General features: G+C 56.7%; 1 protein-coding gene across 2 annotated transcripts; it reads left to right on the forward strand.

Moving 5' to 3' along the window:
- The first annotated feature begins 880 nt into the window (after positions 1 to 880).
- LOC311511466 (transmembrane protein 87A-like) lies at positions 881 to 27805 on the forward strand. 2 transcript variants are annotated; one of them, XM_084612096.1, is made up of 20 exons: positions 881 to 1047; positions 4422 to 4488; positions 8058 to 8146; positions 9478 to 9597; positions 9960 to 10016; positions 12026 to 12250; positions 12818 to 12923; positions 13848 to 13912; positions 14885 to 15068; positions 16042 to 16141; positions 16655 to 16748; positions 17310 to 17381; positions 19004 to 19112; positions 19609 to 19667; positions 20163 to 20266; positions 21747 to 21826; positions 23105 to 23166; positions 23805 to 23857; positions 24635 to 24665; positions 25270 to 27805. In XM_084612096.1, exons 1-20 carry the CDS (start codon positions 916 to 918, stop codon positions 25309 to 25311), a joined length of 1851 nt encoding a protein of 616 aa, XP_084468222.1. In that variant the 5' UTR covers positions 881 to 915; the 3' UTR covers positions 25312 to 27805. The 2 variants fall into 2 exon arrangements, with proteins under 2 accessions (XP_084468222.1, XP_084468223.1); XM_084612097.1 differs by lacking the exon at positions 17310 to 17381 and adding an exon at positions 18036 to 18104.

Genomic DNA, 27805 nt, shown 5'->3' on the forward strand with positions numbered 1-27805 from the left:
CTGGGTTGGGAGGAGCTAATTTTTCACCCTTCTTTGGGGCGGGTCCTCACCCTCCCAGCCCCTATGAGCAGAAAGGGGAGGAAAATTTTTTTTGCCCCTCCCCGGAGTTGGCACTTTCCCCCCGGCCCCTGCTTCCCGGATTGGCAGAGGGGAGAGTGTTTCGCTCCTCTCTGGAGTTGGCACTTTCCCCCCGGCCCCTGGTTCCCAGATTGGCAGCGGGGAGGGTGTTTCGCCCCTCCCCGGGGTTGGCCCTTTTCCCCCGGCCCCTGCTTCCCGCATTGGCTGGGGCTGGTGTTTCGCCCCTCCCCGGGGTTGGCCCTTTCCCCCCGGCCCCTGGTTCCCGGATTGGCGGGGGGGAGGGTGTTTCGCCCCTCCCCGGGGTTGGCCCTTTCCCCCCGGCCCCTGCTTCCCGCATTGGCTGGGGCTGGTGTTTCGCCTCTCCCCGGAGTTGGCCCTTTCCCCCCGGCCCCTGGTTCCCAGATTGGCAGCGGGGAGGGTGTTTCGCCCCTCCCCGGGGTTGGCCCTTTCCCCCCGGCCCCTGGTTCCCGCATTGGCTGGGGCTGGTGTTTCGCCCCTCCCCGGGGTTGGCCCTTTCCCCCCGGCCCCTGGTTCCCAGATTGGCGGGGGGAGGGTGTTTCGCTCCTCCCCGGAGTTGGCCCTTTCCCCCCGGCCCCTGGTTCCCAGATTGGCAGCGGGGAGGGTGTTTCGCCCCTCCCCGGGGTTGGCCCTTTCCCCCCGGCCCCTGCTTCCCGGATTGGCGGGGGGGGAGGGTGTTTCGCTCCTCCCCGGAGTTGGCCCTTTCCCCCGGCCCCTGGTTCCCGGATGGGCGGGGGCGGGGGTTTCGCCCCTCCCCGGGGTTGGCCCTTTCCCCCCGGCCCCTGCCCGCGCGTCACGTGGTGCCGGGCCCGGAAGAGGATGGCGGCGGCCGCGCGGCGGGGCGGTGGGGGGACGCGGCCTCTCTCGCTCCTGCTGCTCCTGGCGCTCGGGCCCGCGGCGGCCGGCGGGGCGGGGTCCGAGCCGGGGCGCTGGACCGTGAGCGCCCGCAGCGTGAGTCGGCGGCGGCGCGACAGGGGCGGGGCCTGTCGCGACAGAGGCTCCGCCCCCTGCGGGGGGGCTCGCTCTCGCTCCCCCTCCCCCCCCCACTAGCGGCTCCGCCTCGGCGCAGTAGCGCCCCCCCCCCCAGGTCGGGGGTCAGAGTCTTCTGGCCCCCTAGGGAGGGGGGAGACCGATCCCTATGTACAGGGGAGCACGAAGGAGGGGGCGCCCTGCTCTGGCCCCCTATAGAGTGGGGGCGGGGGCGCCTGGCCCCTATAGAGTGGGAGACCTAGAGATTGGTCTGTCGGGGTCAATGAAGGAGGAGGTGCCCTGTTTGGGGCCCCTATAGAGTGGGAGGGGGCGAGCCGGGCCCCTATAGAGTGGGAGGGGGTGAGCCGGGCCCCTATAGAGGTGTGATCCGGCCCCTATAGAGTGGGAGACCTAGAGATTGGTCTGTCGGGGTCAATGAAGGAGGAGGTGCCCTGTTTGGGGCCCCTATAGAGTGGGAGGGGGCGAGCCGGGCCCCTATAGAGGTGAGACCCGGCCCCTATAGAGTGGGGGGCGGGGGTGCCCTGCTCTGGACCGCTGTGTTCTTCCAGACTAGGGGCAGGGCTGGCCTCCTGTGCAGGACCTGGGCTGTCCCACCTGTTTCTTGTTGGCCTTGTTCTTCATAACCAATGAGCCCTTAAATGAGCCTTTAGGTCTCTCCTGTTCCTGAGGAACATCAGGAAGGGCTGTGGGCTTCCTCGCTTCACCTGCAGCCTCCGCTGGGGAAAGGGGGATCAAAATATCCCATTGTTGCAACTTTGGGAGCCCTAGTGTAGACAGGAGCCCTGTGCCTGCTGCAGCTTGGTGTGCGAGCCTTGGTTGTGCTTGGGCTTCCAGCGTTGGCAGGGGTGGGAAATGTCCTTAGCATGGGCTCGCTCCTGGGATCGGGGCGGGTGTACTGTGAGATCTGGCCTTTTAACGGAGTGCATGCGAATCGTTTAACAGAGATGTTCTTTCTCCGGCATGTGCGTTAGTTTTCAAGGGGTGTTCAAATGCCCTAAAGTTTTAAGCAGTCTGCTTTACAAATCCACTCCCTCTTTGACTTGCTGCAGCGTTCAGTGCCTTGCGATGTCGTAATGCCACTGGTAGTCCAGTCGCTGTGAAGTCTCCCGCGTCAGACAAGACCTGATTGTTATTTAACAAATAACTGTACGATGGGTGGGAGTGGCTGGAATCTTCTGCCAAGATCCAGGCCCCATTGTGCCAGGCCTAGTGCAGACTGTGAAAGAGTTTCTGTCCTGAAAAACATCCAATTTAAATAGAAAAGAGAGGGAGACGGTGGATTTTGGTCCCTAAATTGCCATTTGGGATCTGATGCCCAGAGAATGACTTCTGTAAAGTAAACCCACTTCAGAATTGGGAGTTGAACACAGAGCCCCTGGATCCCAGTCCAGTGCCTCAATCCCACGACCATCTGGATTCCTAGTATAAAATACACACAGGAAATAATCTTTCCTTCTTTATATAACATAAAGAATCTCAGGGTTTTTTTCCTTTGTGTCACTATTAAGGCCAGGGAGCTGGGAAATCTGGGTTGTATGCCTGGCCCTGCCATTGATGAGTCACTCTCTGCCTCCGTTTCCCTATCTGTAAAATGGGGGAAAGGGAATGGGAAAAGACTTTCCTTCCACTGTTGATTGTGAGGTTTAATTTTCTGACACCTGTAAGTGGCTTTGAATTCCTTGGATGGAAAAGGGTAGGAAATAAAAGTGTATTAATATCCCCCATTCAAAATATTCCTTGCTTCTGTCCCACTGGTGCGATCTGGCTGTAATGGCAAATTCACCGGTTATTTCCTCTGGAGAGCTACTGAACATACCTTACAAAGAGGGCAATGGATTTGTGTTGACGAGCCAACATCAGTGATGTTCTGAATAATTGAAGAACTGAATATTGACCGAATAGAATGTACCTCGGTCAATATTTACCTCGAAAACTTAACAGTCATCTGGGCACGAAGACAGTACTTGCTCGTTGCCCTATGATCAGTCAGTTTATTAATAAGATCTCTTGATTGGATCAGTGCACAGCTGAAAATCCTCAATGTCTGGTACAGTCTCTAGGTACCAGGGACAATGGGATGATCTTAGCATAGTGGGGACGTCTCTCTACCCATAACAGCATCATCGGAACGTCAGAAATAAGGACCTAGCTGAGACAAAGTGCGTGCAGTGTTTAGGGCTGGGTGCCTGTATCCTATTCTCAGCCCTGGATGGGAGTGTGGTTTGGGGGCGGGCAGTCCGGACTCCTGGGGATCTATCCTTAGGTGGGAGTAGAGCCTACTTAGCCTAGTGGGGCTGGGAGTTGGAGCATATGGATTCTAGGCCTCCAGTGGGATGGGGCTGGGATCTAGCCGTTGGGACACCTGGGTTCTATTCACAAAGTAGGATGGGGGCGTTGAGCAATGGGAGTCAGGACTCCTGGGTCCTCTGCCTAGTTCTGGGCCGGAGTGAGGTCATTGTTGTTCAAGCAGAGGAACTGGGAGTCAGGACTCCTCAGTTCTCATTGTGGCTCCTCCGCTGTGTCTGGGCGTAACACATCACCTTGCTTCCCGGTCTGTGGATTTGGGCGCACCTGCTGCTGGAGGCTGTTGAGACTCAATTTTAGTTCATAAAGTCCTTTGAGATCCTCCACTGAGAGTGGCCGGGCGTGCTCAGATTTGACTGGTTTTTCCCAGCCTACTTCCCCCTGTCGGAACCATGTTCATGTGCTGAGCTTGTCAGCCCAGGTGATCAACTTCCTACCAGAGACCCTTCCACCAGCCCTGCCCTGGAGGGGCCTCCTGTGGGAGTGAGCCAGGAATTTGGCCTGCTTGGGTCACTTGATCCCCGGCCAATAACATGTTTTGTTGGCTGAGCTCATTGCATTCACTAATCACCCCTAGTCCCCGTGTGCCATCTCCCAAGGGACTTTCTACCACCCCCACCCCCGTAGCAAGAGAGTTTATCCAAATAGACATGACAGGGTGGGAAGGGAAACAGAAGTGGAAGAGCTGGGAATGGGACACAGGTCTCCTTAGTACCCAATCAGTGCTCTAACCCCTGGATCATGCTGCCCCCTAATACAGCCCTTTCTCGTTGGCTCTTCTGAGGACAAGCCAGGGGGATAAACCTCTGCTGTTTCTTAACCCTTCTGCTCTTCCCCAGAAGCAGCCATGCAAAATTTTCTGCACTCCAGGCTATATGCAAAGCTGTTTGCCTCAAGTTGCTCATTTATGACGATTCACTAGTACACATTTCCTGGCATCGGTTTGTTTAGGGGATCAAAAAACCCTTCCCTGTGTGTTTTCTTACCTTGTGACTGAAACAGATCTTCCCCCACCCCCCTTGCCTTTTCAGAACAGCACCAAGAACCTGTTTGTGTTCTCCAAGACGATGTTCAATGGTTCCTCGATCTCTCTTCAGGGTGAGTAGCTTCAGATGTGTTGAAAGGCTGGGGAGCGGGTATTGGGCATATTCAAGACAAGCCCAGCAAAATCCTCCAGCTAAACCGTGCAATATGTTTGGGTCAAAACAGGGAGACCCGGATATCTAAAGCTGGGCTCCTTAAATTATATGGGGATGGGCTTGTCAGAGTCCAAACAGCGTTTGGGGGATGTTTGGCCGTTTTCAAAACATTTTCCCAATGTTTTGCGCAAAGCTTTGTCTCAGTTGATCTAGTTCCTTGAAAAACATTCGTATTTTCCAACGGGAAACTGTTTCAAAGAAGATCTTCCAATAAACTGTGATAAGTACATGCCTCAGTCTTTGCATGATCGGTCCTTAATTAGGAGCCTAAATATGGAGTTTAAGGAGCCTAGTTTTAGGCACCCAGATTTGAAAGCTTTGATCACAGCTCTCCTGAGAGGGAAGTAGTAAATCTAGAGAAATAGAGCTATCCAATAAATGGAAAGGATTGTCTTCCCGGCTGAGGATGTGAGAGAGATTCCCAAACCTGATCCGTTCTTTTTAGCTGACAGATCTGAGGAGCTGTCCCAGACTGAGGTGTCATTAGAGGAGGTTTTGGAACAAATTGATAAATTAAACACCAGTAAGTCATCAGGACCAGATGACATTCACCCAAGAGTTCTGAAGGCACTCAAGTGTGAAATTGCAGAACTACTAACTGTCGTCTGTAACCGATCATTTAAATCTGCATCTGTACCAGATGACTGGAAGATAGCTAACGTGACACCAATTTTTAAAAAGGGCTCCAGAGGTGATCCCGGCAGTTACAGTCCTGTAAGCCTGACTTCAATATCGGGCAAACAGGTTAAAACTATAATAAAGAACAATATTGTCAGACATATAGATGAACATAGTTTGTTGAGGAAGAGTCAACGTGGTTTTAGTAAAGGGAAATCATGCCTCACCAATCTACTAGAATTCTTTGAGCGGGTCAACAAGCATGTGGACCAAGGGGATCCAGTGGATATAGAGTACTTAGATTTTCAGAAAGCCTTTGACAAGGTCCTCACCAAAGGCTCTGAAGCAAAGTAAGCTGCCATGGGATAAGAGGGAAGGTGCTCTCATGGACTGGTAACTGGTTAAAAGATAGGAAACAAAGGGTAGGTATAAATGGTGAGTTTTCAGAATGGAGAGAGGTAAATAGTGGTGTCCCCCAGGGGTCTGTACTGGGACCTGTCCTATTCAACATATTCATAAATGATCTGGAAAAAGGGGTGAACAGTGAGGTGGCAAAATTTGCAGATGATACAAAATTACTCAAGATAGTTAAGACCCAGGCAGAGTGCGAAGAGCTACAAAAGGATCTCTCAAAACTGGGTGACTGGGCAACAAAATGGCAGATGAAATTTAATGTTGATAAATGCAAAGTAATGCACACTGGAAAGCGTAGTCCCAACTATACGTATAAAATGATGGGCTCTAAATTAGCTGTTACCCCTCAAGAAAGAGATCTTGGAGTCATTGTGGATAGTTCTCTGAAAACATCCACTCAATATGCAGCAGCAGACAAAAAAGCAAACAGAATGCTGGGAATAATTAAGAAGGGGATGGATAATAGGACAGAAAATATCATGTTTCCACTATATAAATCCATGGTACGCCCACAGCTTGAATACTACGTGCAGATGTGGTCGCCCCATCTCAAAAAAGATCTATTGGAATTGGAAAAGCTTCAGAAAAGGGCAACAAAAATTATTAGGGGGATGGAATGGCTTCTGTATGAGGAGAGATTAATAAAACTGGGACTTTTCAGCTTGGAAAAGAGACGGCTAAGGGGAGATATGATTGAGGTCTATAAAATCATGACTGGTGTAGAGAAAGAAGATAAGGAAGTGTTGTTTACTGCCTCTCATAACAGAGGAGCTAGGGGTCACCAAATGACATTGATAGGCAGCAGGTTTAAAACAAACAAGAGGAAGTATTTCTTCACACAATGCACAGTCAACCTGTGGAACTCCTTGCCAGAGGATGTTGTGAAGGCCAAGACCATAACAGGGTTCAAAAAAGAACTAGATAAATTCATGGAGGATAGGTCCATCAATGGCTGTTAGCCAGGATGGGCAGGGACGGTGTCCTTAGCCTCTGTTTGCCAGAAGCTGGGAATGGGTGACGGGATGGATCACTTGATGATGACCTGTTCTGTTCATTCCCTATGGGGCACGGGCCACTGTCGGAAGACAGCATACTGGGTTAGATGCACCTTTGGTCTGACCCAGTAGGGCCATTCTTATGTTCTCTGTAACCCACTGAGCTGGGGCATCTAAAAATACCGTGTTATTTTAAAAAGCCCTTTGGATCATATCAAAACACAACTTTTTTATTAGTCATGTAAGCAGCTACTGAGCTCGACACGCAGTCCTCCCGGGGGAGAGAGAGAGATTACATTTAAAACAAGCCCAGTGTCTAGTGAAGGTCACACATTGACAGTTACATGTTTCTTAGTGCCGTGCACAAAATATATCTATCATCTTGTTCCGAGGACCCAGGGAAAATGTTCCAAAGCATCACAGAATGTGTCCTTTTTTTTTTTTAAAGCAATTTTGATTGCAAAAGAATACGAAACATCGGCCCTGAGTTAGCAGGGTACCTAAGCTTTGAGCATGGAATCCGTTCTGCTGAAGCTAGTGAGACCCCCGTGCTGCGTTGCTGAGCTCAGGGGTTCAGAAGTGCAAGTTGGGTCCCCCAGCATTACACAATTGGCTGGCAGATCACGAGATTTCAAAAAATAATGAGTGAAAACACAACTCGTGTTTTGATTTCTAGTATTAGACTCTCAGGGGGAGGGGGTGTCCCATTTTCCGGCTTGTCTTGATTCTCACCTGATCACGTGAATCCAGTAGCTGGGGCTTTAGGCATCAGATATCAGCAGTGCCTGCTTACGTGCTTTCAAGTTAGGCATGTGCTCAGGGGCTTCACTGACGTGGGACTGTGACAGCATCATGTTGAAGGTTTATGTTCTTGGGCAGCCGAATGCAGCTTGGTTTTGCTTAGTGCCTATATGTTGGAGAGGAAGCGAGAGAAACCCAAAGGAAAACTGACCAGTCCTGGGTTGGCCGTTCAAACTGAGCAAGGTCCCTGGGCCTACGGAATCCAAAAGATTCAGCCTCTGCTGATGGGACCCAAGCAAATCAGTCTCTCTCCGAAAGAGACGCCATGTGGCTAGAGCTCTGGACTGAGACGTGGGAGAGCTGGCTTCTGTTCCTGGCTCAGCTGCTGAGTGAAGAGGTCAAGTCCCATCCCTGCCTCAGTTTCCCGATCCATAAAATGGTGGTAATGATACTGCCTCGTCTATCTACTCCTGTCTAGTCTCCCTCTCCCACCCCCATCAGACCATCACATGCCCTGGCGGTGGGGGAAGGGGTCCGTGTTCTGTCTCCATACTTCTCCTGCCAGTGCTGATGTCATCCCAGCTTTTCCTGCTGAGGATGCAAACAGCCTGCATTGCCCCTTGTCGGTCGTGACTCCAGCTCCGCTGCTGGGGTCTCGGGGGCCTGTTGGCTGGGCGCTGATGGTGCCTCTGCTTTGCAGTGCTGGCAAAGGAGTGCTCCCCGGGGGTGACCCTGAACGTGACCTGGTACCTGCGGAGCTCCCATTGTCACAACGAAGTCTACATAGACGTAAGCACCTCCGTGTCCTTGCGGCCTGGGCTCTGATTGCGGGGAAGGCCTGGGCAGTGGGGGAAGAAGAAGAGGCCTGGAAAAGGCAGAGGAAGTGGGGACAACTGGATGGAGGAGGCATTCAAAGCAGGCTGGTTGGAGTGAGAGCTCTGAGCATAGAGGCTTTGGACACCCACTCTCCCAAAGGGAGCACGGTCCAGTGGTTAGAGCAGGGGGCTGGGAGCCAGGACTCCTGGGTTCTGTTCCTGGCTCTGGGAGTCCAGTGTGTTAGTGCATGAGACTGGGGGCGTGGGGTGGGGTCAGGATTGCTGGCTTCTATTTCCAGCTGTACCACTGACTCCCTATAAGCCCGGGCAAGTTCTTTTCCCCTCTCCGTACCTCAGTTTCTCCCTCTGTGAAACGAGGATGGTGCTGACCTTGCAAGAGGACGGTGGGAGCTGGGGTTGTGAGGCATCATTAACTGTGTGTAAATCGCTTGGGGGCCATTGGATCGAAGATGCCCCGGTACAAACTAAAAGAGACTAACGAGGGTATGATTGAGGTCTATAAAATCATGACTGGTGTGGAGAAAGTAAATAAGGAAGTGTTATTTACTCCTCATCATAACACAAGAATTAGGGGTCACCAAATGAAATAAATAAGCAGCAGGTTTAAAACAAACAAAAGGAAGTATTTCTTCACACAACGCACAGTCAACCTGTGGAACTCCTTGCCAGAGGATGTTGTGAAGGCCAAGACTATAACAGGGTTTAAAAAAGAACTAGATAAGTTCATGGAGGATAGGTCCATCTACGGCTATTAGCCAGGATGGGCAGGGATGGTGTCCCTAGCCTCTGTTTGCCAGAAGCTGGGAATAGGTGACGGGATGGATCATTTGGTGATCACCTGGTCTGTTCATTCCGTCTGGGGCACCTGGCATTGGCCACTGTCGGAAGACGGGATACTGGGCTAGATGAACCCTTGATCCGACCCAATATGGCTGTTCTTATATAAATCTGGTTTAACTAATCTGGGTTAATTCACAGTAATTTTCCCTAGTGTCCACGTGTAGACTAAGCCTTGGGGGGAACTAATGGTGGGGGTGATCTCTTTCCTCCTCCTCCTCCTCATCTGCTGGGAATATGGCCCCTCCCTCCTGGACTCTCATTGATTCACAATGTCATGGCTGTCCCTGGGGTGGGGAGGAATCAGGGAGGAGTCCCCCCCCCATCTAGGTTGTTGGCTAGAGCGTATGGAGCAGGTGATGGGCTATTGGGATCAACCATGTGATCGGTGTCCCCTGGGTGGGGAGATCTTTGAGCCTCAGACCTAGTCTCTTCCCACCCCTGCAGGAGAAGAGAGCAGAGACTTACCTGACAAATTACAAGACCGAGCTGGAACCGAAGAGCTCTGGCCAGTACATCCTACGCTCGTATAAACCCTTCAACTGCAGTCACACGGTCCCCCTCGAGGTGAGTTCCCTCTGGGGCCGAGGGCTGGGAAGCCCAGGAAGAGAATGGAGCTCAGATCGATGTATTCAAACAGAGCTCTTAGGAAGGGGGATGGGTCTGATGACGGGGTGGGGGGCAGGCAGGGGGGTCTTGGAGTCTTTGGGGGTGTCCTGGTGGGGAGCCGATGCAAGGGTGGGCTGATTGGGTGGGGGGCGGAGGGCGGGCTTTCTAATTCAGCTGCTTGAAACAGGAGGGGATTGCGATAACTGGGGGCTCTTTGGCCATTGGAGGGGGGCTGGGGTCCATGTTTGTGGGGTTCCCTGGGGCGCCATCCTGCTTTGTGCCAGCTGCTCTTGGTGACTCTCTTCTCCCTCCTCCCTTAGCTGAATGTGGAGAGTTTCGAGCTTCCCACCCGGCTGGATCGCCTCCAGGACTTGCAGGTGGGTCACCCCAACTGTTGGGCTGCCCCGCTTCTCCCCCACAGCCCTGGCTTCAGGCCGGTCATCGAGGCCAGCTGGCTGAGAGAGAGGTACTCCTGGTTGCGGGGGGGACCACAGGCACTCTCTGGGCTTTCTGCTTGGCGTTGCCTGGCCCTCTGATGCGGGGTATGTAGGGGACAGCCCCTCCTTCCCTGGCCCGGGGGTAAGAGCTCTGATCACCCACCCTTTCATGGCTTGACACTTTGCTCTAATCTAGGGGCTTGATGAGGTCCTGTGGCTCTGGGTTTGAGTAGTCATTGGTTCTGTAATTGGTTCTGTCCTGCAGCTACGCTGCTGGAATCCTGGCAGGTCTTGCAAGCTAAACAGGATCGGCCCTGGTTGAGGCTTGGATGGGGAACCCAGCGCGCTTCGGGAACCAGGGTTTGATTCCTTATTGGGTGGTGACTCCAGAGCAGCACTAGGGGCCGTTGTGCTGCAGGAAGAAGGATGGGTGACTGGGTAGAGGTGCTTTCCCCTCCATCAGCCCTGGCGATAAGGGGTGCAGTGCTGCTGGTGGGCGGGGCTTGGTAAAGGGCCCTCTCCCCTCTGAATCCCTGCTGACCCCAGCACAGCACCGTGTCCCTAGAGGGACAATCTTTCAGGTAAGAGGTCTTGATCGCTCGTGCTGATTGTAGATCCAGTGGCATTTTCCCCAAGAGTCAGTGTGCTAGCCGTGGCACCCCAGCTGAATTCTAGTGTTGGCAGTTTCCTTCTGCCCCCCGAACCTTGCCCCCTTGCAAATTCAACTGGGCAGCGATTCTTCCTCACTTGCTTTTCTAAATGTGTGAGCTGATATGTATTTCTTGTTTGCAACGGAATAATATTTTCGCTTCTTGTAAGCGGGACGTGATGCAGGGAGAAAAATTCCTTTGCCCGCTACCTATAACTGAATAATATCTGCACCATCCATTCTGTCCGTATTTTTTAGTTGCAAGAAGCTGCTTTGAAACAAACCATGTAGGTAGCTCTGATTTTACTCTCCTCATGGTGTCCAGTCCAGCCAGCTGGGATTTGTACCTAGAACCAGTCGGAAAATTTCCATCGAAAGAGTTTTCTGTTGGAAAATGCCATTTTGATTAAATTGGAATTTTTGGCAAAATCTTACAGGTTTCTACGATGTTTCCCCTCAGGAAGAAAGACTTGGGATTTTGACATTTTTCTAAAACGTTCTGTTTCAAAACGAAAGCTCAAAACTTTTCGGTTTATAAACGTCCTTTATTTTATGTATAAAAGGGTTTTCATCGAAATGTTTTGAGTTTATTGAAGCAAAACATTTTGATTGACTCAAAACGTTTTATTTCCAGAATTTTGTTTGGCAAAAAAATTAGAAAATTGGGCATTTTGCCCCGATTTGGGATGAATTATTTCCTGCTGTGTTTATTTTTCACGGGACGGACCATCTGTTTCCAGGTCAGCACACTTTATGCCTTTTCTTGCTTCTTTATGAGGGATAAAAGGGCTTGGAGTGGGTCTTCAATTTAAATAATAATAGTGTATATGTGTACCCTAAAAATAGCAGTTATGTCTTAATTACCCTAGATGTCTCCTTGGAAGTCCCGGAGATCTGGACTGGGAGCTCTCCTGGCAATTAATGGTGTATTTAACAAAGAGTTGCTCTCCCAGTTGTTCGATCTGTTTGAGTTTAAATGTGAAACAACACTTGAAACAGTCTGAATAAACCTGCTTGCTTTCTCAGTCAAGTGTCCTAACCCTACCGATCTCCAGTTGTCCTTAGTCTCCCAAGAGAAAAAAATTGAGTTAGAGAAGACCTGGATTTCTAATGTAGAAGAAATTTCTGCAGTAGAATAAAAGCACTTTTGGTGGCCTTTATCCATCAGAAAGATGCCCTGAAAAGAGCATATACCCCCCGCCACCCTACACCACCATTTTTCCCCCCCATGGAATCTTCTAACCCCCCCACCACCACCCCCCAACATACACTCTTGCCCCTCAATTTCTGCGTTCTGCAGCAGCCGACCAGGGTCCAGCGGCGCAGGACCGTGGGTACGCAGTCCAAGGATGACGCCAAGGATGCCGCAGGGAAGCAGAAGTCGTCTACTGTTGAATTGGCCGGTGCGCCTGGCAAAAATCCAGAGGCGGCAGGGAAGCCGAGCGAGACCAAGGGGGAGAAACTGGGCCCGGGAAAGACTGACGGAACCAAGAAATCAAAAGCAGGGAGGCAGGACAAGTCGGAGGTTGGTGACCGCGACAGCTGGCAGATCCCATGGGAGCCAGTTGGAGTGCTTGTCGTCGTGGTTAGGGTTGCTTTCAAGGAGCTGCTTGTGTCTGTAGGACTGGATGGAGCCAGGCTCAGGTAGCCCTCCGATCCTGGTGCAGCTTGGCAAATACTGCCCTAGCTTGGCTTCCTCAGTACACTCTGCCCCCTACTGGGTAGAATCAGCACCGCTCGAGTATGTCATTGGCTGAGCCAAAGTTGTATGTATAATCCCAGGTTTGTCCACCCACCACATGCCCCAGGTTTTTTTTCTCCAGCATAGAAATCAAGAGAGAGTAGTCTGCAGCTTGGATTTTCTCCCCAGGCTGCAATAGGGCTCCTCCCTCCACGCTGCTCAGCCCACACCCTAGGTCCTCTTCCCCACTCTTGCTGTTGCTGGGTGGGTTAACGAGTGGCCCATCCCAGGGAGTGAGAACCCCTGATTGTGTTTGCCGCTCTGCAGTTTGGGGGTCAGGTGAGGGTGGAAGGTTTGCTCCTGTGGGGGCAGAGTGCCTCCTGTGGGTCACTCGGGCTTGTCTCTTTGCAGCTGTATGCCTTAGCCGAGACCTGGGAGGACGGGCCCTACATGTTCATCCTGAAGATTGAGGGGCAGAACAGGGACCCAAAAGCTGCCTCAAACTGGGAGCTCACAAGTAAGCACAGCCTGAGCTAGGTAGCTGCAGCCTCCCCTCTCCGCTCCCACATCCCGGGTTTGAATCACTGGGGAAGCAGGTGTCTTGGTGCCCCTTGAACAGGACAGCTGTGTGAGGGAAGGGGTGACTCTCTCCCTGAGGGAGCTGAGAGAAAGAGGGAGCTGTCCTGGGGAACAGGCTAGGGTGGGGGAGCTGCCATAGGGGAAGGGGATGTGGGGAGGGAGCGGTGACTGTCTGGAAGAGGGGAGGAGTGACTTTCCTTGGGGAAGGGGTGGGGGAGGCTGGCTGTCCCAGGTGAACAGGGTTTGGGCTGGAGACAGGTAGCTGCCGAGGGCAAGTAGGGGTGCGTGTGGGTAGGAGGGGGGAGTGAGGGTGGTGGTAGAGAGGCCAGGGGAAGGGGGCATGGAGCGGGGGTGGATGTCCTGGGGGGGTGAGGGTGTGGGGGGGGGAGCTGTCCCAGAGGGAGAGGGTGTAGCCATCCCAGTGAAGTTGGTGGGTGGCAGTTGTCCCATGGAGTTGGGGCTGGGGGAGGACCAGCTGTCTCAGCATGAGTTGGGGGAGAAGGAGTGTGGGGCAGGGTGGGATTTGGGGGTTTGGTGGGAGGTTGTCCCACTGAGAGGGGCGGGGGGAGGGGGTAGCAGCTGTCCCAGGGGAGTGATGTCGGGGGGGGGCAGCTGTCCCAGGGTGAGTGGGGGGTTCAGTGGGAGGCTGTCCCAGGGAGGGTGGGGGGCGGGGTTGGGGAGAACGGGACGGATCCCTGCAGAAGGAAGGAGGCAGAGAATGGGGGGGGGGGCAGCTGGTGGAGGGAGGTGGCTCCCGGGGGGGAGAGGGGTGGCGAACGCGGTTGGAGAGCAGCTGTTGTGGTGGGCGGGCTCCTTGCCTCTGGCTGCTTCCCGGCACCCAGCTGTGTGTCTCCTTCCCCAGTTGACGTCCAGATGAAGCACCCTCTTTACCAGTATGTCTCCGCCTCCGAGTGGCCGCTCATGGTGGTGAGTGAGCAGAAGCAGCCCTGGGGTCAAGGCTCAGGGGAGGGACCCGACCCCCGGGGCTGGCACGGTTTGGGGAGCGCAGCCCGGCGGTCTCCATGGCCGTGCTAACATCCCCTCCCCATGAACGCCGGGAGTTTTAAGTGGAGACCAGCAGCTGCTTTGGCTAGGCCCCCGTCTCTTCACCCCAGGCCTGGGGCTGCTGCCACGTCTCGCTGCTGGCCGTTTCATGGCCTCCCAGTGAGCGTGTCTGCCAAGCCCCTGCCAGCTCTGCTGAGCGTTGTGGGTAACGGCCCAGCTCTGCCTGACCCCACTGCCTTCCACTGAGCGCATTCTCCTTCAGCACCATGAGCTGGGATGCTGGCTGGTCTTGCAAGCTAAGCAGGGTTTGGTCAGGTTGGTACTTGGATGGGAGACTGCTGGGGCATATCCCACTGCTGTAGGAAGGGACATAGGGGGTAGCCTCTTTGGGCCAGTTCTGAGTCCAGCATGGTGCTAGGAAGCTCTGCAGAGCGGGGTGGGGTGCTCAGAAGGGGGCGCTCTCCCATCAGTGCTGCATCATGGCACTGGAGAGGGTTTTGTGCCGCAAAATGTGGGGCTCCGTAGGGGGCGCTCTCCCATCCAACCCCCATGCCCCATTATGGCACTAGGGGATGCCAACCTGCAGGGGCTGGGAGGCCCGGTAGGGGGCGCTTTCCTTTTGCAATCATCCCTTCCCCGGCATGGTGCTAGGGGGCACTGTGCTGCAAGTGGCCGCTTCAATAGGGGGCGCTCTCCCCTCACAGCCATCGCAGGCCCCAGTGCAGCGCTAGGGGGGCACCAGCCCCTCAGATCAGGGCTGATCTCAAGGCCGCAGGGCAGCGTTGGTGATTGGGGTGGGGGGGAGTTGCTGGACAGCCAGGAGCCCCCTCCAATCCCATGGCCGGGGCTCTGCGATCAGGCCTGTCAGCTGCGCCGCTCTCCCGCCCCCCGCAGTTCTACATGGCCATGTGCATCGTTTACGTGTTCTACGGGGTGCTGTGGCTGGGGCTGCTGGCCTGCTACTGGCGGGACATCCTGCGCATCCAGTTCTGGATCGGGGGTGTCATCCTGCTGGGCATGCTGGAGAAGGCCGTCTTCTACGCCGAGTTCCAGAGCATCCAGGGCCAGGGGGTGTCTGGTAAGTGCGCGGGCCCCCGGCGCAGCTCCCACCCAGCAGGGCTCGCCCTCGCTGGGACCTGGGTGGAAGCCCTGGCGGGGGGTGACTCAGTAGGGGGCGCCCTCCCCGCTTGGCACTGACCCCAGCGAGGCACGAGGAGGCGCCAGGGCCAGGTGGGGATCTCAGGAGGGGGCGCTTTCCCCTCGCAGTCCGTGGTTACAATGCACCACCTGGTTTTAGGGGGGGGTTCAGTAGGGGGTGCTCTCCCCTGTCAGCGCCGACCCCAGACCTTTTTGGCTGCCCTCAGGCCCAGCAGCTCTCCCCCTGGGTTGTGTAGAGAGCGACAGGAGAACACTTTGTCCCGCTGGGCATCAAATGCTGGGAAAATCTGCTCCCCCTTCACCAGCCTCCTCCTTCCCCTCCTTGTCTCCTCTCTTCTCCCCTCTGCATTTCCTTGCGTCATCTGGCCTTAGCACTGCTCCTCCAGCAAGCGAGCCAGGGTCGCTTTTCCCCTCCGACGCGGTCACCAGACACCCCGGGATCAGTTGTGCTCGGTTCCCATTTGGAAGCTTCCTTGAGGGTCGTGCCAGCCACGTGCGAACCGCCTGTGGGCTGGATCCAGGCCAGACCCCAGCCCTACCCCAGTTTCTCGCCAGGAACGAGCCCAGATTGCCCCAGGTCTGTTTCCGTCTCTGCGTCGTCAGTCCGGCTCCCACTACATGGTGGCATGGGACCGATGTAACGGGTCCGAAATGGCACCCAGCTCTGGTTTCTGATCCTTTTTTGGGGGGCAATTCCCTTTCTTCCCAGTTCTCAGCAGCTAAGTTGGCAGGCAGGCAGGCGGGGTCGGGAGGTGGCTGTGCCTGGCGGGGCTCGCCAGGGGGCATCTGTGCACGGCAGGGAGAGGTGGGGGTGATGGTTTGTGCCTGGAGTGCTGCGCCCCACCCTTCCTGTTCCTGCCCTGGGGTGACGTTGCTTTTCTCTCCCGTTCCAGTCCAAGGGGCCGTGATCTTCGCCGAAGTGCTGTGCGCCGTGAAGCGCATGCTGGCCCGAGTGCTGGTCATCATCGCCAGCCTGGGATACGGCATTGTCAAGTGAGTACCTGGGGCTGGGGCCCCGGAGAGAGTGGGGGAGATCGGGAAGTGGAGGGGACAATACCAGTGGAAGAGACTTGAGAGTGATGCCTGGCAGATTAGCCCATGAACCCTGGTGGATGATCCCTGGGTAATGCTGCTTATAGGAACAAGGAGTTAAATTCCTTCCTGCCCCCGCCAATGACCGGTTACGCCCTGAAGCCTGAGAGCTCACCTTCCCCTCCCTGCAGGAAGGGTAGCGCGTTCACATATGGGTCGTGGGGAGCGGCTCCATGCCTTGGCTGCGGTCGGCGCAGACTCCGATTGGGGGGCGGGGGCCTGGTCGGAGATGGGTCAGACCATGTGTGGGGAGGACGGGGTGACCATGCCAGGCGTTGGGGGGTTGCATGAAGCTGAAGGGGGTGGGGGAAGCTGGAGGAGGGCGGCTCAGCTCGTGGACGAGCCCCCTCCTTTCTTCCCTGGCCCGCCCGCCCCGTGGGTGACCCTGGCCCTGCTCTCTGTGCTTCTCTGCAGGCCGCGGCTGGGCGCCCTGCTGAACCGGGTGGTGGGCGTGGGGCTGATGTACCTGCTTTTCTCCATCATTGAGGGCATCCTGCGAGTGAAATCGGTAAGTGGGGACCTTGGGGGAGGAGGGGGGCACCACCACCCATGGGCAGCCTGGAGTCACGGCCCCAGTAACAGCCTGATTGGAGCCACCGGCTGCCCCGCGGCAGGTGGGAGACTGTGCCTCTGAACAGAGCTGTGGTGGCAGCTGTTTCTGGGGGCGCCAGGAGTGGGGGGGGGGGTGCAGCGGAGGGGCAGGGGGCATCCTCGGGGACAGCTGTCTCTGCTGAGCAGGGCTCTCTCTCCTGGCAGCCTCATGCGCAGGAGAGGAACTTCCTTGGGGTCCAGCTCCCAGAGGGGTTTGCCCCTGGCCCTGTGGGTGTCGAGCAGGGAGGGGCTGGCTGGTGGGACGGCAGCTGGGGGGTGACCATCATAACCTGTAGGGAGGGGTGGATGGTGGGGGTGGGGCTAAACTGGGCAGAGGGCGGGAATTGTGAGCGGGGCTCCTGGTGTGGGCGGGGAGGGAGGGGGGTTGAGCTGGGGGATGGCCTGGGCCGGTGCGGGTGGGTTGGCTGGCCCTGCTCCCTGATCCCTCAGCATCTGGCTCTTCCCTCCCCACACCCAGGACCAGGGTAGCACGGCCACCCTGGTGTGCGACATTGTGCTGGCCTTTGTCGATTCCTGCATCGTCTGGTGGATATCCTTTACCCTACGCCCCCGGGACCGCCATCCTCCTGCCCTGGCCCCCACCCCACCGCAGGCTCGCTGGGGGAGGAGGGGCAGCTGGGGGGCAGGCCTGACACTCATCAGGTGGGGACAGGAGTGACCTCAGCCTGGGCTAATGGTCCCAGCCACCGGGTGCGCAGAGTGGGGCTGGGCTTGCCAGGGACAGCCTGTGGGGGTCGCCCTGGGGCTCCCTGTGAGAGGGAGGGCGGGGCCAGTTGGGGATTGCTGCCAGTGGGCGGGGCTAGCTGTGGCAGGATTTCCCTTGGGGCGGGGCCTAGCTGCGGGGAGGTTTGCCCTGAGGTTCCCTGTGGGAGGGAGGGGCGAGGTGGGGCTAGTGTTTTGGTCCTCCTTGTAGGTGAGGGACTCCTCTTCTCTAACCAGCTGTTCTATATGGGGGTGGTTTGGGGGGGGCATCCCTCCTTGCTCCCGAACTAACCACGGCCAGCTCCCCCCCTCACAAAAAAGCCACCCCCCGCTCTATGCACACGGGTTGGACTGTCGCTGTCTGTGCTGTCCTCCCGCACCACCCCCCTTAGCCGTGTCTCCTCCTCCTCCTCTCCCCCCTCTCCACCACCCCCCCCCCCCGCAGCTCACCTTTCTCTGCTTCTCTTCTCCCCCTCTCCAGGCTCAGGATGACTTGGTGCTGCTGGCTGCCATCCCTTTGGCTATGCTTGACTCTGCCCTCTGCTGGTGGATATCCTGTGCCACCATGGGTCTGTCCGAGCTCGTCCGCGCGGCCTCCTCTCCCCTCCCCTCCCCTTGCGCTCTCTAACCTGCTAAGATCCTCCTCTTTCCGGGTCCCCAGCGCTGCCTGGGTCCGGGTCTGACTGCTCTGTCCAGTGTGAGGTTATGGGCTGATTGGGCAGTGGGGGCTGGGCGTCAGGACTCCTGGGTTCCATTCCCCATTCAGGGAGGCGGATGTAGTGGTTAGAGCGGCGGGGTGAGGATGGGTGTCAGGACTCCTGGGTTCCATTCTCCATTTTGGGAGGGGAAGGGGGTCCAGTGGTTAGAGCAAGGGGACGTGGGGTCAGGACTCCCGTCTCTGGGAGGGACTTTGATATAGTGATTGGAGCAGGCGGGGGCTTCAAGGCAGGACTCCTGGGTTCTATCCCCAGCTGTGCGGCTGGGGGGAAGTGATCAGAACTCCTGAGTTGTATTCGTCGAGTTTGCTGTGTAGTATTGAGGGCAGCCTGTCTGTGCCTCAGTTTCCCTGTCTCTAACATGGAGATCATGACCCTCTCCCCCTCCCCCCCAGGCCTCTTGGGGTGGAAGGGGCTGGAGGTGGCAGAGGATGCTTATTAACCATTTCCTGGCCCTTGGGGAGTCGGGGGGGGGTGTGCATTGTGTGCTATCAAGTACTTGAGACAGGTAATTCTGATGTCTCCACCCACCTGACCCCCCCCAACCCCCATCTGAGGTGTCCCAGAATGCTTTGCAGTAGTCCCCATTGCTTTATGGGGCATACCTGGGGGAGGAGCCCAAGTCAGACACCATGGAATGGGTGGGGGAGGGCTGTAGCGTCTTTGAGGAGGTGAAGCCCTCCCCACCAATCCTCTTGGCGTACCCCGTTTTTTTTCCCTTAACGGGCCGCACATCCTCATCAGCCTGGTGCAGACCATGAAGCTCTTGAAGCTACGGCGCAACATGGTGAAGCTATCCCTGTACCGCCACTTCACCAACACCCTCATCTTTGCCGTGATCGGTGAGTTGGGGACGCGGGGGGGAGGGGGAGTGCACTGAGAGCTGGGCCCCCTCTTCCAGCGAGCAGGATCCTGCAGGGCAGGTCTCTGAGGCCACTGGGATCCCTTCCCCGGCTCTTGGGCGGCCGTGCCCCCGGATCAGTCTGTGACCGGACAGGGATGATTGGCTCTTGTGCCCTCCCCAGGGGGTGGGGGCCATGACCCGCTGAATCCAAGGGTTCAGGTAGCTGATGCCAGTGCCCATTGGGGGGGCTCTGGCTGATCCCCAGTGCCCACGGGGAATTGGGGGTGCCCCAGGGAGGGCCTTCTGCCCCCTGTGCTGGTGGGGACTGCGGGGGATGCACCTGGAGGGCTCTGGCCCACCCCCTATTCCGTGGGGAGTGTACCCAAGGCGGCTCTGAATGCCCCCAGCCCCAGTTGTGATGGTAAAGCTGAATGAGGGGTTGGGGGGACCCGCCTGGCAGCCGTCGCCCTGGTAACAGCCTGTCTCCTCCCCAGCATCCGTCATTTTCATCATCTGGACCACCAAGACCTTCCGGCTTGCCAAGTGCCAGTCGGTGAGTAGCCAGGCGCTGCCGGCAGGCTCTGATCCAGGAGTGCCCCGGGCAGTCGGGCCGGCACAGTAACCCAGTGAACAAGAGCGTAGCCTGGGGGAGGTCAGGTCCCCTGGGGAGGAACTGGGCCTAGGTTGGCTGTGGAGGCTGCATGGGGCTGCAGATCCATGCTGCAGCGTCTAACCCACCCACCTGGCTGGCTGCGACCCCCTGGGGTGCTACCAGCCGGAGTCTGCAGGAGCTACTGTTGGGATGCTGAGTCAGGACTCCTGGGTTCTATTCTCTGCTCTGCCACTGATTCACTGGGTGCCCTTGGGCAAGGCACTTCCGCCCCGTGCCTCAGTTTCCCCGTTGCTCCATACCTCTCCTGCCTCCGATGGGAGGCTGTGCGGCCAAATGTCAGGGGTGCTGTAGGACGACCTGGGGATGATGGGGCTTCCATGATGGTCCTGCCTCCCCTGGTTCACTCCCTTTCCCGCTTGCCCTTGCCCTTCCCAGGACTGGCGGGAGCTGTGGATTGACGACGCCTTCTGGAGGTTCCTCTTCTCCATCATCCTGCTGGTGATCATGTTCCTGTGGAGGCCCTCGGCCAACAACCAAAGGTGCCTGGACCCCCCGCCCCATCCGGGCTATACTCTGCCACGCGCTTGGCGCTCGAGACTGGGGTGCATGGAAGGATCCAACCTAGGTGTCATCTGAAACGCCAGTGCAGATCACCCGGGCAGAGCAGGCAGTGAAAGCATCTAGACTGGGGCTTGGCTGAGAGCTGCGCTTGGCTCATTTTCCAGGGATGAGCCTCCATTAGAAAGGATGGTATCTGGCAGCAGGGAAGGAGCTCTTTGGGGGGTGCTTGTTGCCAGGGAAGGGCCGCTGGGATGGGAGGGGTCAGTTGTTGGGGGAAGGGTGTTTCAAGATGGGGAACTGCGATGGGGGAGTGGGGAGATACATCACATACTATGCTGTAGGACCATTGTGAGCATCGGGTCTAACCTCCTGCATAACCCGCCCAGCCGTTCCTGCATCCAACCCAGATCTGGTGGCTAAGATGGAGCCACATCTCCACCCAGGCACTGGCTGCTTCCCCCGCCCTGCCCCATGGGGTATTAAACCCCCAGGTGATGCCCCCTTAAAAATATCCCTGCAATTGGCATGGCCTTCTGTTTGAACTTGGGCAGATCTTTTAGGAGTTATTTTGGGGAAGTCCTGAGGCCTGCATTACACACGGTCCAGTAAGGATTCGATTTTGATTGGTAAATGTCAGTAAACATTGATTTCACCACAAATAGGCAAACCAGCGAGAGAAATGTTTCCATCTGTGAGAACTGAAATATACAGCAGGGCAAAGTAAAACGAATGCTGCTTCAGAACTTCTTAGCCTTTGATTTCAAGCTATTTATCTCATATGTTCTGACGTGTGATACTGACCGTTTCTGTTTTAACGGTTACAAAAAATGTCACTTTGTGAATCTTAGCATCTGTCGTTAAATAATTGGCTGTCCCCACTCCCCCATAATTTCCCACAACAGTGAAAATTTAAATTAAAAAAAAAAAAGCTTAAAACCCAGAATTTTGCACACCTGTGAAAATGAAAATACAGTGGAACCTCAGAGTTGCAGCCACCACGGGAACGGAGGTGGTTCGTAACTCTGAAATGTTTGTAGCTGTGAACCAAACACTCTGGTGGCTCTTTCAGAAGTTTACAACGCAACATTGCCTTTAACACAGCTTTGAAACTTTACTGTGCCGAAAGAAAATGCAGCTTCCCCTTTATTTTCGCAGTAGTTTGTTTCACACAGCCCTGGGCTGTATATTCTGTCTGTCTCTGCCGACAGATCGTGCACCTCGGTTCCAAATGGGGTGCGCGGTTGACCGGTCAGTCTGTAACTCTGGTGTTCATAAGTCTGAGGTTCTACTGTAGCTAATAATGCGGGGGGGGGATGCTTAAACATACATCGATACTCTTTGAAATTATTGAAAAGAAGAATCAAAATCTGCCGTGGCTAGTTATCCAGGAGGATGATCACAGTGGTCCTCCTGGCTATGGGATCTATGCATTTGTGAACCATTGTGCTGTCTCAGCAGATATGCGTTTGTGCCGCTGGTGGATGAAGGGAGTGAGGAAGAGGACGAGGAAGAGGAACGTATGGTGAACGAGGCCTTCGGTAAGTCTGATCTAACAGGATGCTCCCCCAGACCCTGGACTCCCGTGTCTGTTGCTTGGGCCGGGGTAGGAAGAAACTGGCCTGAGCTCAAGTGACTCCCTTTGCTCCTTACCTTTCGCCCTGCTGTCTCGGTGCCCTGGCATGTGGCTAGCTTGTACTCATACACCCCCTTCTCCCACCCCCCGATCTGTTCCGTACCTGAGTGATGCTAGGCAGGTGGCTGTTCTCTGGTGTACCTGTCCCTTTAAATTTTCTAGGGCTGGGAAAGTCAGAGCAAGTTAGGGGTCTAAACATAATCCCAGCGCTAGCAACTGACCAAGTGCATCCCCCAATCAGTTATTGCACCCACCATGCCCTGCAGCGGTAGCCAATAATCAGATCCACCCTGTAACCCACCTGGGCCATTGAGCCCTGCTTCACGTGGGGTGTGCAGGAAAGGGTGAGCGAAGCCCTTCCTGACCCCTGCTCCCTGAAGCATGAGCTTGATTTCCCCTTAACTTAGCAGGGCTCTAAATGATCAGAACCATGAAATGATCCAGCCGCAGGGTTGGACTTCTGGCACGGCTACCTGCATAGCTTCTGCACTGTGTGTGTATGTGCATAGGGGAATATATAGGGGGCAAGGTTATTTTTGCCCTGTACACAAAGATAAGGATGTCGGACAGTAATCCAGGTATGTAAGTATGAGGTAGGCAGTGCTGTATAAGGGTCAGAGGAGTGGTGACAGGCCTGGGAGTCAGGACTCCCGGGTTCTCTTCCTGGAGCTGGTTGGGGAGTGAGGTCTAGTGGTTGGAACAAGGGAGGCTTAGGACTCCCGGGTTCTCTTCCTGGAGCTGGTTGGGGAGTGAGGTCTAGTGGTTGGAACAAGGGAGGCTGGCTCTGCTGCTGATCTGCTGTGTCATGTCCCCTGCTGTGAGAGGTAGAGATAACACTTGGGGGGGGGGGGTTGTGAGGGTAAGTGGCGTGTCAAGATCCCTGCGATCAAAGACACAAGAGTGCGGTGCAGGGGTGGGGTTGGCTCGGCCCCGTTCGATGGGCAGTGGTGGCTTCCAACCAAAACCTCTGTTCCTAGTGGCTCCTGTGTACCCTGCCAGCCAGGTAGGGGAGGGATCAAACAGAGCAGCAGCTGTGGCCCCGAAATGACTCTGGCCCACTAGATCGTGCATGAAATGCGAGAACTCTGGGCAGCTGCAGCAGGAGGTGGGTGGGGGCCTGCTCCTAGTTGCTCCTCCATTGACCCTCTGGTTTGGGGCCGGGGGGGGACTATCTGTTTTGCAGAAGGGATGAAGATGCGGGGTGCAAAAACTGAAGCCAATGGGATCCTCAAAGGCAGCAGAGTGGTAAGGAATGGGGTCGGGGGCAGGGGCTGCTGATCTGGCTCGTGGCTCCCCAAAGGGGCCTCCACCTCTCCAGGGTCAGGCTCTGAATCGGGTGCCGCCCTGGCCCTACATCGGAGCCCTTTCGGCCCCTGTCAGCCCAGCCGAAGGAGCGCGTGGCTGCAGCGGGGTGAGTCAGGGTGAACCGCTTCCGCCAGCGCGCAGCCAGGCAAGGTTTGCAGCTTGGGCTGTGCTCCTCTTGGAGCTGCGAAGCTAAGCAGGGTCGGACCCGCTTAATACGTGGGCGGGAGACCCAAGAGACTGCAGGCATTGTCCTTGGTGACTCCGTGGCAAGGGGTGAGCTCTCCCCTCTGTCTCGGTGCTAACCCCAGTCCGCCCGTGTGGCACTAGGGGGCGCTGTGTCCCAGGGAGCGGGGTTGAGGAGCTGCTGTCCCCTTACACTCAGTGTTCACCTGCATGGTAGTGCTAGGGGGCGCTGTGGTGCCCCTCACCACCCAGTGGCTCTAGGGGGCGCAGTCCCCTCCCATTCAGTGGATTCTGTGTGGTGGTGCAAACTTCGGGCTGATGCGCCCAGTCTGGGGGCTGCTCCCCTGGACTCCAGCACTGACTAGCTGTCGTTCCCCCCTGACCTTTCTTTGCAGGATGAAGATTTGAAATGGGTGGAGGAAAACATCCCGTCGTCTATGGCTGACGTGTAGGTTTGAGCGCGATCCCTGAGCTCGCCGGGCCCTTCCCTCCGTTGGCCGGGGCAATCTAAGATCTTATCGTGCGTCCCTCGAGCTTCCCCGTGGGGTGATGCTGTGAGGAGGACGGTCTGTTCGTATGCAGGGCCTTTGCGTGCCGCGCTGGGCTCCTGGCCTGTTAGCTGACATGCTAACCGGGTTTTGAGCTGGACCCTGAGTGGGAGACCACCGAGGGGAATGCCCAGTGCTGGAGAAATGGTATTAGCAGGGGCTGCTCACCTCTGAGGCTGTACTGACCCCAGTGTGGCACAAGGGGGCGCTGTGCTGCAGGGGGTGAGGCGGGTGGCTCTGTAGGGGGCGCTCTCCCCTGGGAGTCAGTAATGACCCCGTTGCCCTAGCCTGGCACCAGGGGGCACTGTGGAGCAGGATGGGTGGCTCAGTAGGGGGCGCTCTCTGCTTGGAGTCCGTAATGACCCAGTACGGTACCGGGAGGCATGGACCAGGAGGTGCAAATACCTGGATGAGAAATGACCCCCAAACCCTCTCCGGGAATATCCCCTGGTCCATGCTGTGGGATTTGGGATATATGGCTTCAGCGTCCTGGCTGAATTCCTCTCCGACAATGTCCAGATTCTCCCCGTCCCCAAGGGGTAAGATCCCCCCCTCGCTTGGGACCCCATATGCCTTGAGTGTGAGCTTTATTAAACAGCTGTGGGCAGATCCGTCTGTCCCTCAGAGGGCCTGCGGCTCTCAGCACCTTAATTTCCTGCCTCTCTTCCCTCTTGCAGGGTGCTACCCCCTTTGCTGGACTCCGATGAGGTAACCCTGCTTTTCCTATTTAGAGCCCCAGAGATTCTCCTCCCTGAACCCGCAGGTGGCATCGCGGCTCCATCCTGGGCTCTTAGCTTGCCCGCTCCAAAGAGCACCTATGTATACAGAATGCAAGGCAGTGGGTCTCTTCCCCTCGGAGCCAGTGTAGCGCTAGGGGGCGCTGTGCTGCAGAGAGCAGGGTAGGGGGCGCTCTCCCCTTGCAGTGCAGCACTAGGGGGCGCCGTTCTCTTGTCTCTCCGACCTGCTAGGAAACGGAGGCACTGACCACTCATGGTCACCCAAGGTCCCATCCACCCCTTCACAAGAGCCAGGAGTTTACCCAGCTCCGCGTTCTCCGGGTGACTCCGTTCTGCCTCTGTGTCCCCTTCCCGCTTTAGTCGGGCGCAGGGTTTTTCTTCGCTCTCTGCTGTTGGGTAGCTCGGTCCCCCTTCATCAGCTGCCGCGCCCCACCCCAGAGGTGGCCGACACGCAGTGATCTCTTTTTGGTGTCAGCGTTTAGCTTGGAAGCAGCAAGGAGTCGTCCTAGGCATGGGGGTGACTCTTCTCCTCCCCGTGGGACCTCACAAGGGCCCTTTTTTCTCTCCGGCTCCAGGAAATAGTGACCACGAAGTTTGAAATGTCCAAGATGGAGTGAGGGAGGAATCCGCCCAGCTGCGCTGCAGGATGCGCCCGGCTTCCCTCCGTGGCCCGTCGGGGAAGGAGAGTTGTTGGTGGTTTTTCTTTTAATATATATATTTGTATATGGTTAAAAGATTATTTTATTACCTTTAAGTTTCTAATACTCGGGCTTTGACGGACTGGGGAGCTCTCCCCTGCTAGCAGCCCCCGGAGAGCACCCCCACCTGCGGAGGAAGACCAGGATGCACCTCGACCGGGATCGGCTTCTTTCTCGGACTGGATTAGGAAGGAAAGGGTTTTAGGCTGCTCCGGGCCTCTGTCCCGCTGGGGAGCGGCATTGCCTGGACACGTGCAAGTGGTTTTCTAATGGGTCGGGAGGAGTGGCGGTGTGGGCTTGGGCGGAGTGGGGAGTGACAGGGGGACGCGTATTGGGTGCGCCTGTCATGGGGTTCTTGCAGGGGTGCCCATCTTACACCCGGCCTTTAGACACCGCCCCGGATCTGCTAGGGGGTGCCTGGAGGAGGCGAGGGGGGTCGATGTAAGTGGGATGGGCTGCTTTTATATGGGAAGGCAGGCCGGGAGCTTTGTGTGGGGGCTGGGTGTGTAAAGGAAGGTGGGAGGCATGCTGGGTGCAGATGGCAGTGAGGGGTGGCTGGCAGTGATGGGGTAGGGAGATAGACTGGCTCTTCTGGGGCTGCAGGCAAGGCTCGCCCCGTACCCCGTTGCGTCCTGGGACACTCCCTGCCGCGCTGGTCCTGCACGGGCAGAGCTGGCATCAGTTGGGACCGCCGGACCCCTCGCATTCTGCTGCCAAGACCGGGACGCTTCCTCTTTCCAGCCCGGAGAGAACCCACGTGCCGTGTGCATCCGCCACCGGGCGCTGGGGAGGGGACACCACCACGCTGCGGTGGATGCTGGGATCCCGCTCGGCGGCAACTCTGGACCTGCCTGGCATAGCGCATCCTCCCTGAGCCTCTTTGACTCCAGCGGGGGCCGCTCAGGGTTTTTTCCCCCAGCTGGGCACTCGCCGAGGCGGATGGAGTGCCAGGGCTTGCCCGCCCCGGAGCCGGTGCCCTCTTCTCCGACGTGGCTCCCAGCCGGCACAGCGGTCGCACCGAGAGACCCATCCAAGATCCGCTGACGCCCCGAGAGGAGAGACACCTGATCTGTGCCGGGGCCCCCAGTTCTGGAACTGACATGGGTCACGGGTCGGTGCCCGTTGCCAGGGCGAACAGGTGCCTGGTGCTTGCTTCAGGCTGAGCCCGGCTCCAAACTGGACCTGGCTCGGACTGGGAGGAGGAGGAGAAAGTAACCACCACCAGTAACAACCAGGGACCCGGAGCCCCCACCCAGCCCTGCAAGTCACCCGGTCGCCTGCCTCTCTCGCCCGGCTAAGCAGCTGTTTGGCGGCTGTCTGTCGTGCTGACAAGCCAGCGAGCTGGAAAATCATTCGCCTGCTGCTTTGCCCTCTGCCGGCAGGAGGGGGGCTGTGATTGGCTGTGTCTGATCTTACCCCCCCCCCCCCCGCATCTCCCTCTCCTCACTCCTGAGCCAACAGGACATTAACATGGCAACAGCGGGTGCCAGGGGCCACTAAACTCAGCCCTGGAGCCCGACCAAACCTGCCCCGTCCCTGGGCCGCTAGAGGGCCCCCGTGGGACTGAGGGCGGCCCGTGGATCCACGTGAGTGGGTGCCTGCCGGACTTCTGGGCACCGCTGAGCAACCCTCCCCCAGCTCCCTCTTGCAGGTGCGATTCCCCAATCCCTCCCCTGCAGGCGCTGCCCCTTCTCCGAGGGGGGCTGCGACTTCCTCCAGCAAATGGGGGGAGTGGTGGAGCCACGTCCCTCCCCAGTCTGTCGGGTTGGGGTGACTCCTCTGTGAGCCGTCAGAAATTGACACTGATGGCCTTGGGCATCCTCTCCCTATAAACACACACTCTCTCTCTCTTCTCTCCCCCCTCCCCCCCATTAGCCTGGCATGTTCTCTCCCTATAGCTCCACCATCTCCTCGTCCTATAACCCCCCCCTACTGAAATTCAGTAAGCCTCTGCCTCCCACATGCCAGCCTGCGCCCCCCGACCCCGGACCCCAGCTTGACCTGCGTTAAGGGCTGCCAGTCCCACTCCACCGCCCCTGCCCGTTCCACACCGACCTGCATCCAGTCCCACGTGCTTGACATTTTCCACAGCAGTGCCCTGTCCTCCGCTTTGTGTTTACGTTGATTTCACCTGCCTGGAGGCAGATCCCTCCCCGATCTCATGTCTCTCCGGGAAATCTTCCTTTTCCCGTCTCCCCGATTCCTGCCAGCTCTGGCTGCGCCAGGAGGGTCTCTCACCCGCTTACTTTAATTTTAAACTGTGAAATGCTTTCCAGGCTGTCGGGCGGGGCAAATTCTGCCCCCATCACGGGCCGTTTTTTGGGGGGAAGCACGGTGTATTGCTTTGTTTTGCCGGGAGGGGACTTTGTCTGTGTTACATCCACTAATGGTAAAAAGAAGTCACGATTTGAAA

The sequence above is a fragment of the Lepidochelys olivacea genome (genome assembly GCF_965140295.1).
Source record: "Lepidochelys olivacea isolate rLepOli2 genome assembly, chromosome: 23".
In the NCBI taxonomy this organism is placed as follows: Eukaryota; Metazoa; Chordata; order Testudines; family Cheloniidae; genus Lepidochelys; species Lepidochelys olivacea.

Coding starts and splice junctions, on each gene's coding strand:
- LOC311511466 (XM_084612096.1), top strand. CDS start 916: ATGGCGGCGGCCGCGCGGCGGGGCGGTGGGGGGACGCGGCCTCTCTCG. Junction 4,489..8,057: donor TTCCTCGATCTCTCTTCAGG/GTGAGTAGCTTC, acceptor TCTGCTTTGCAG/TGCTGGCAAAGGAGTGCTCC. Junction 9,598..9,959: donor GTCACACGGTCCCCCTCGAG/GTGAGTTCCCTC, acceptor CTCCTCCCTTAG/CTGAATGTGGAGAGTTTCGA.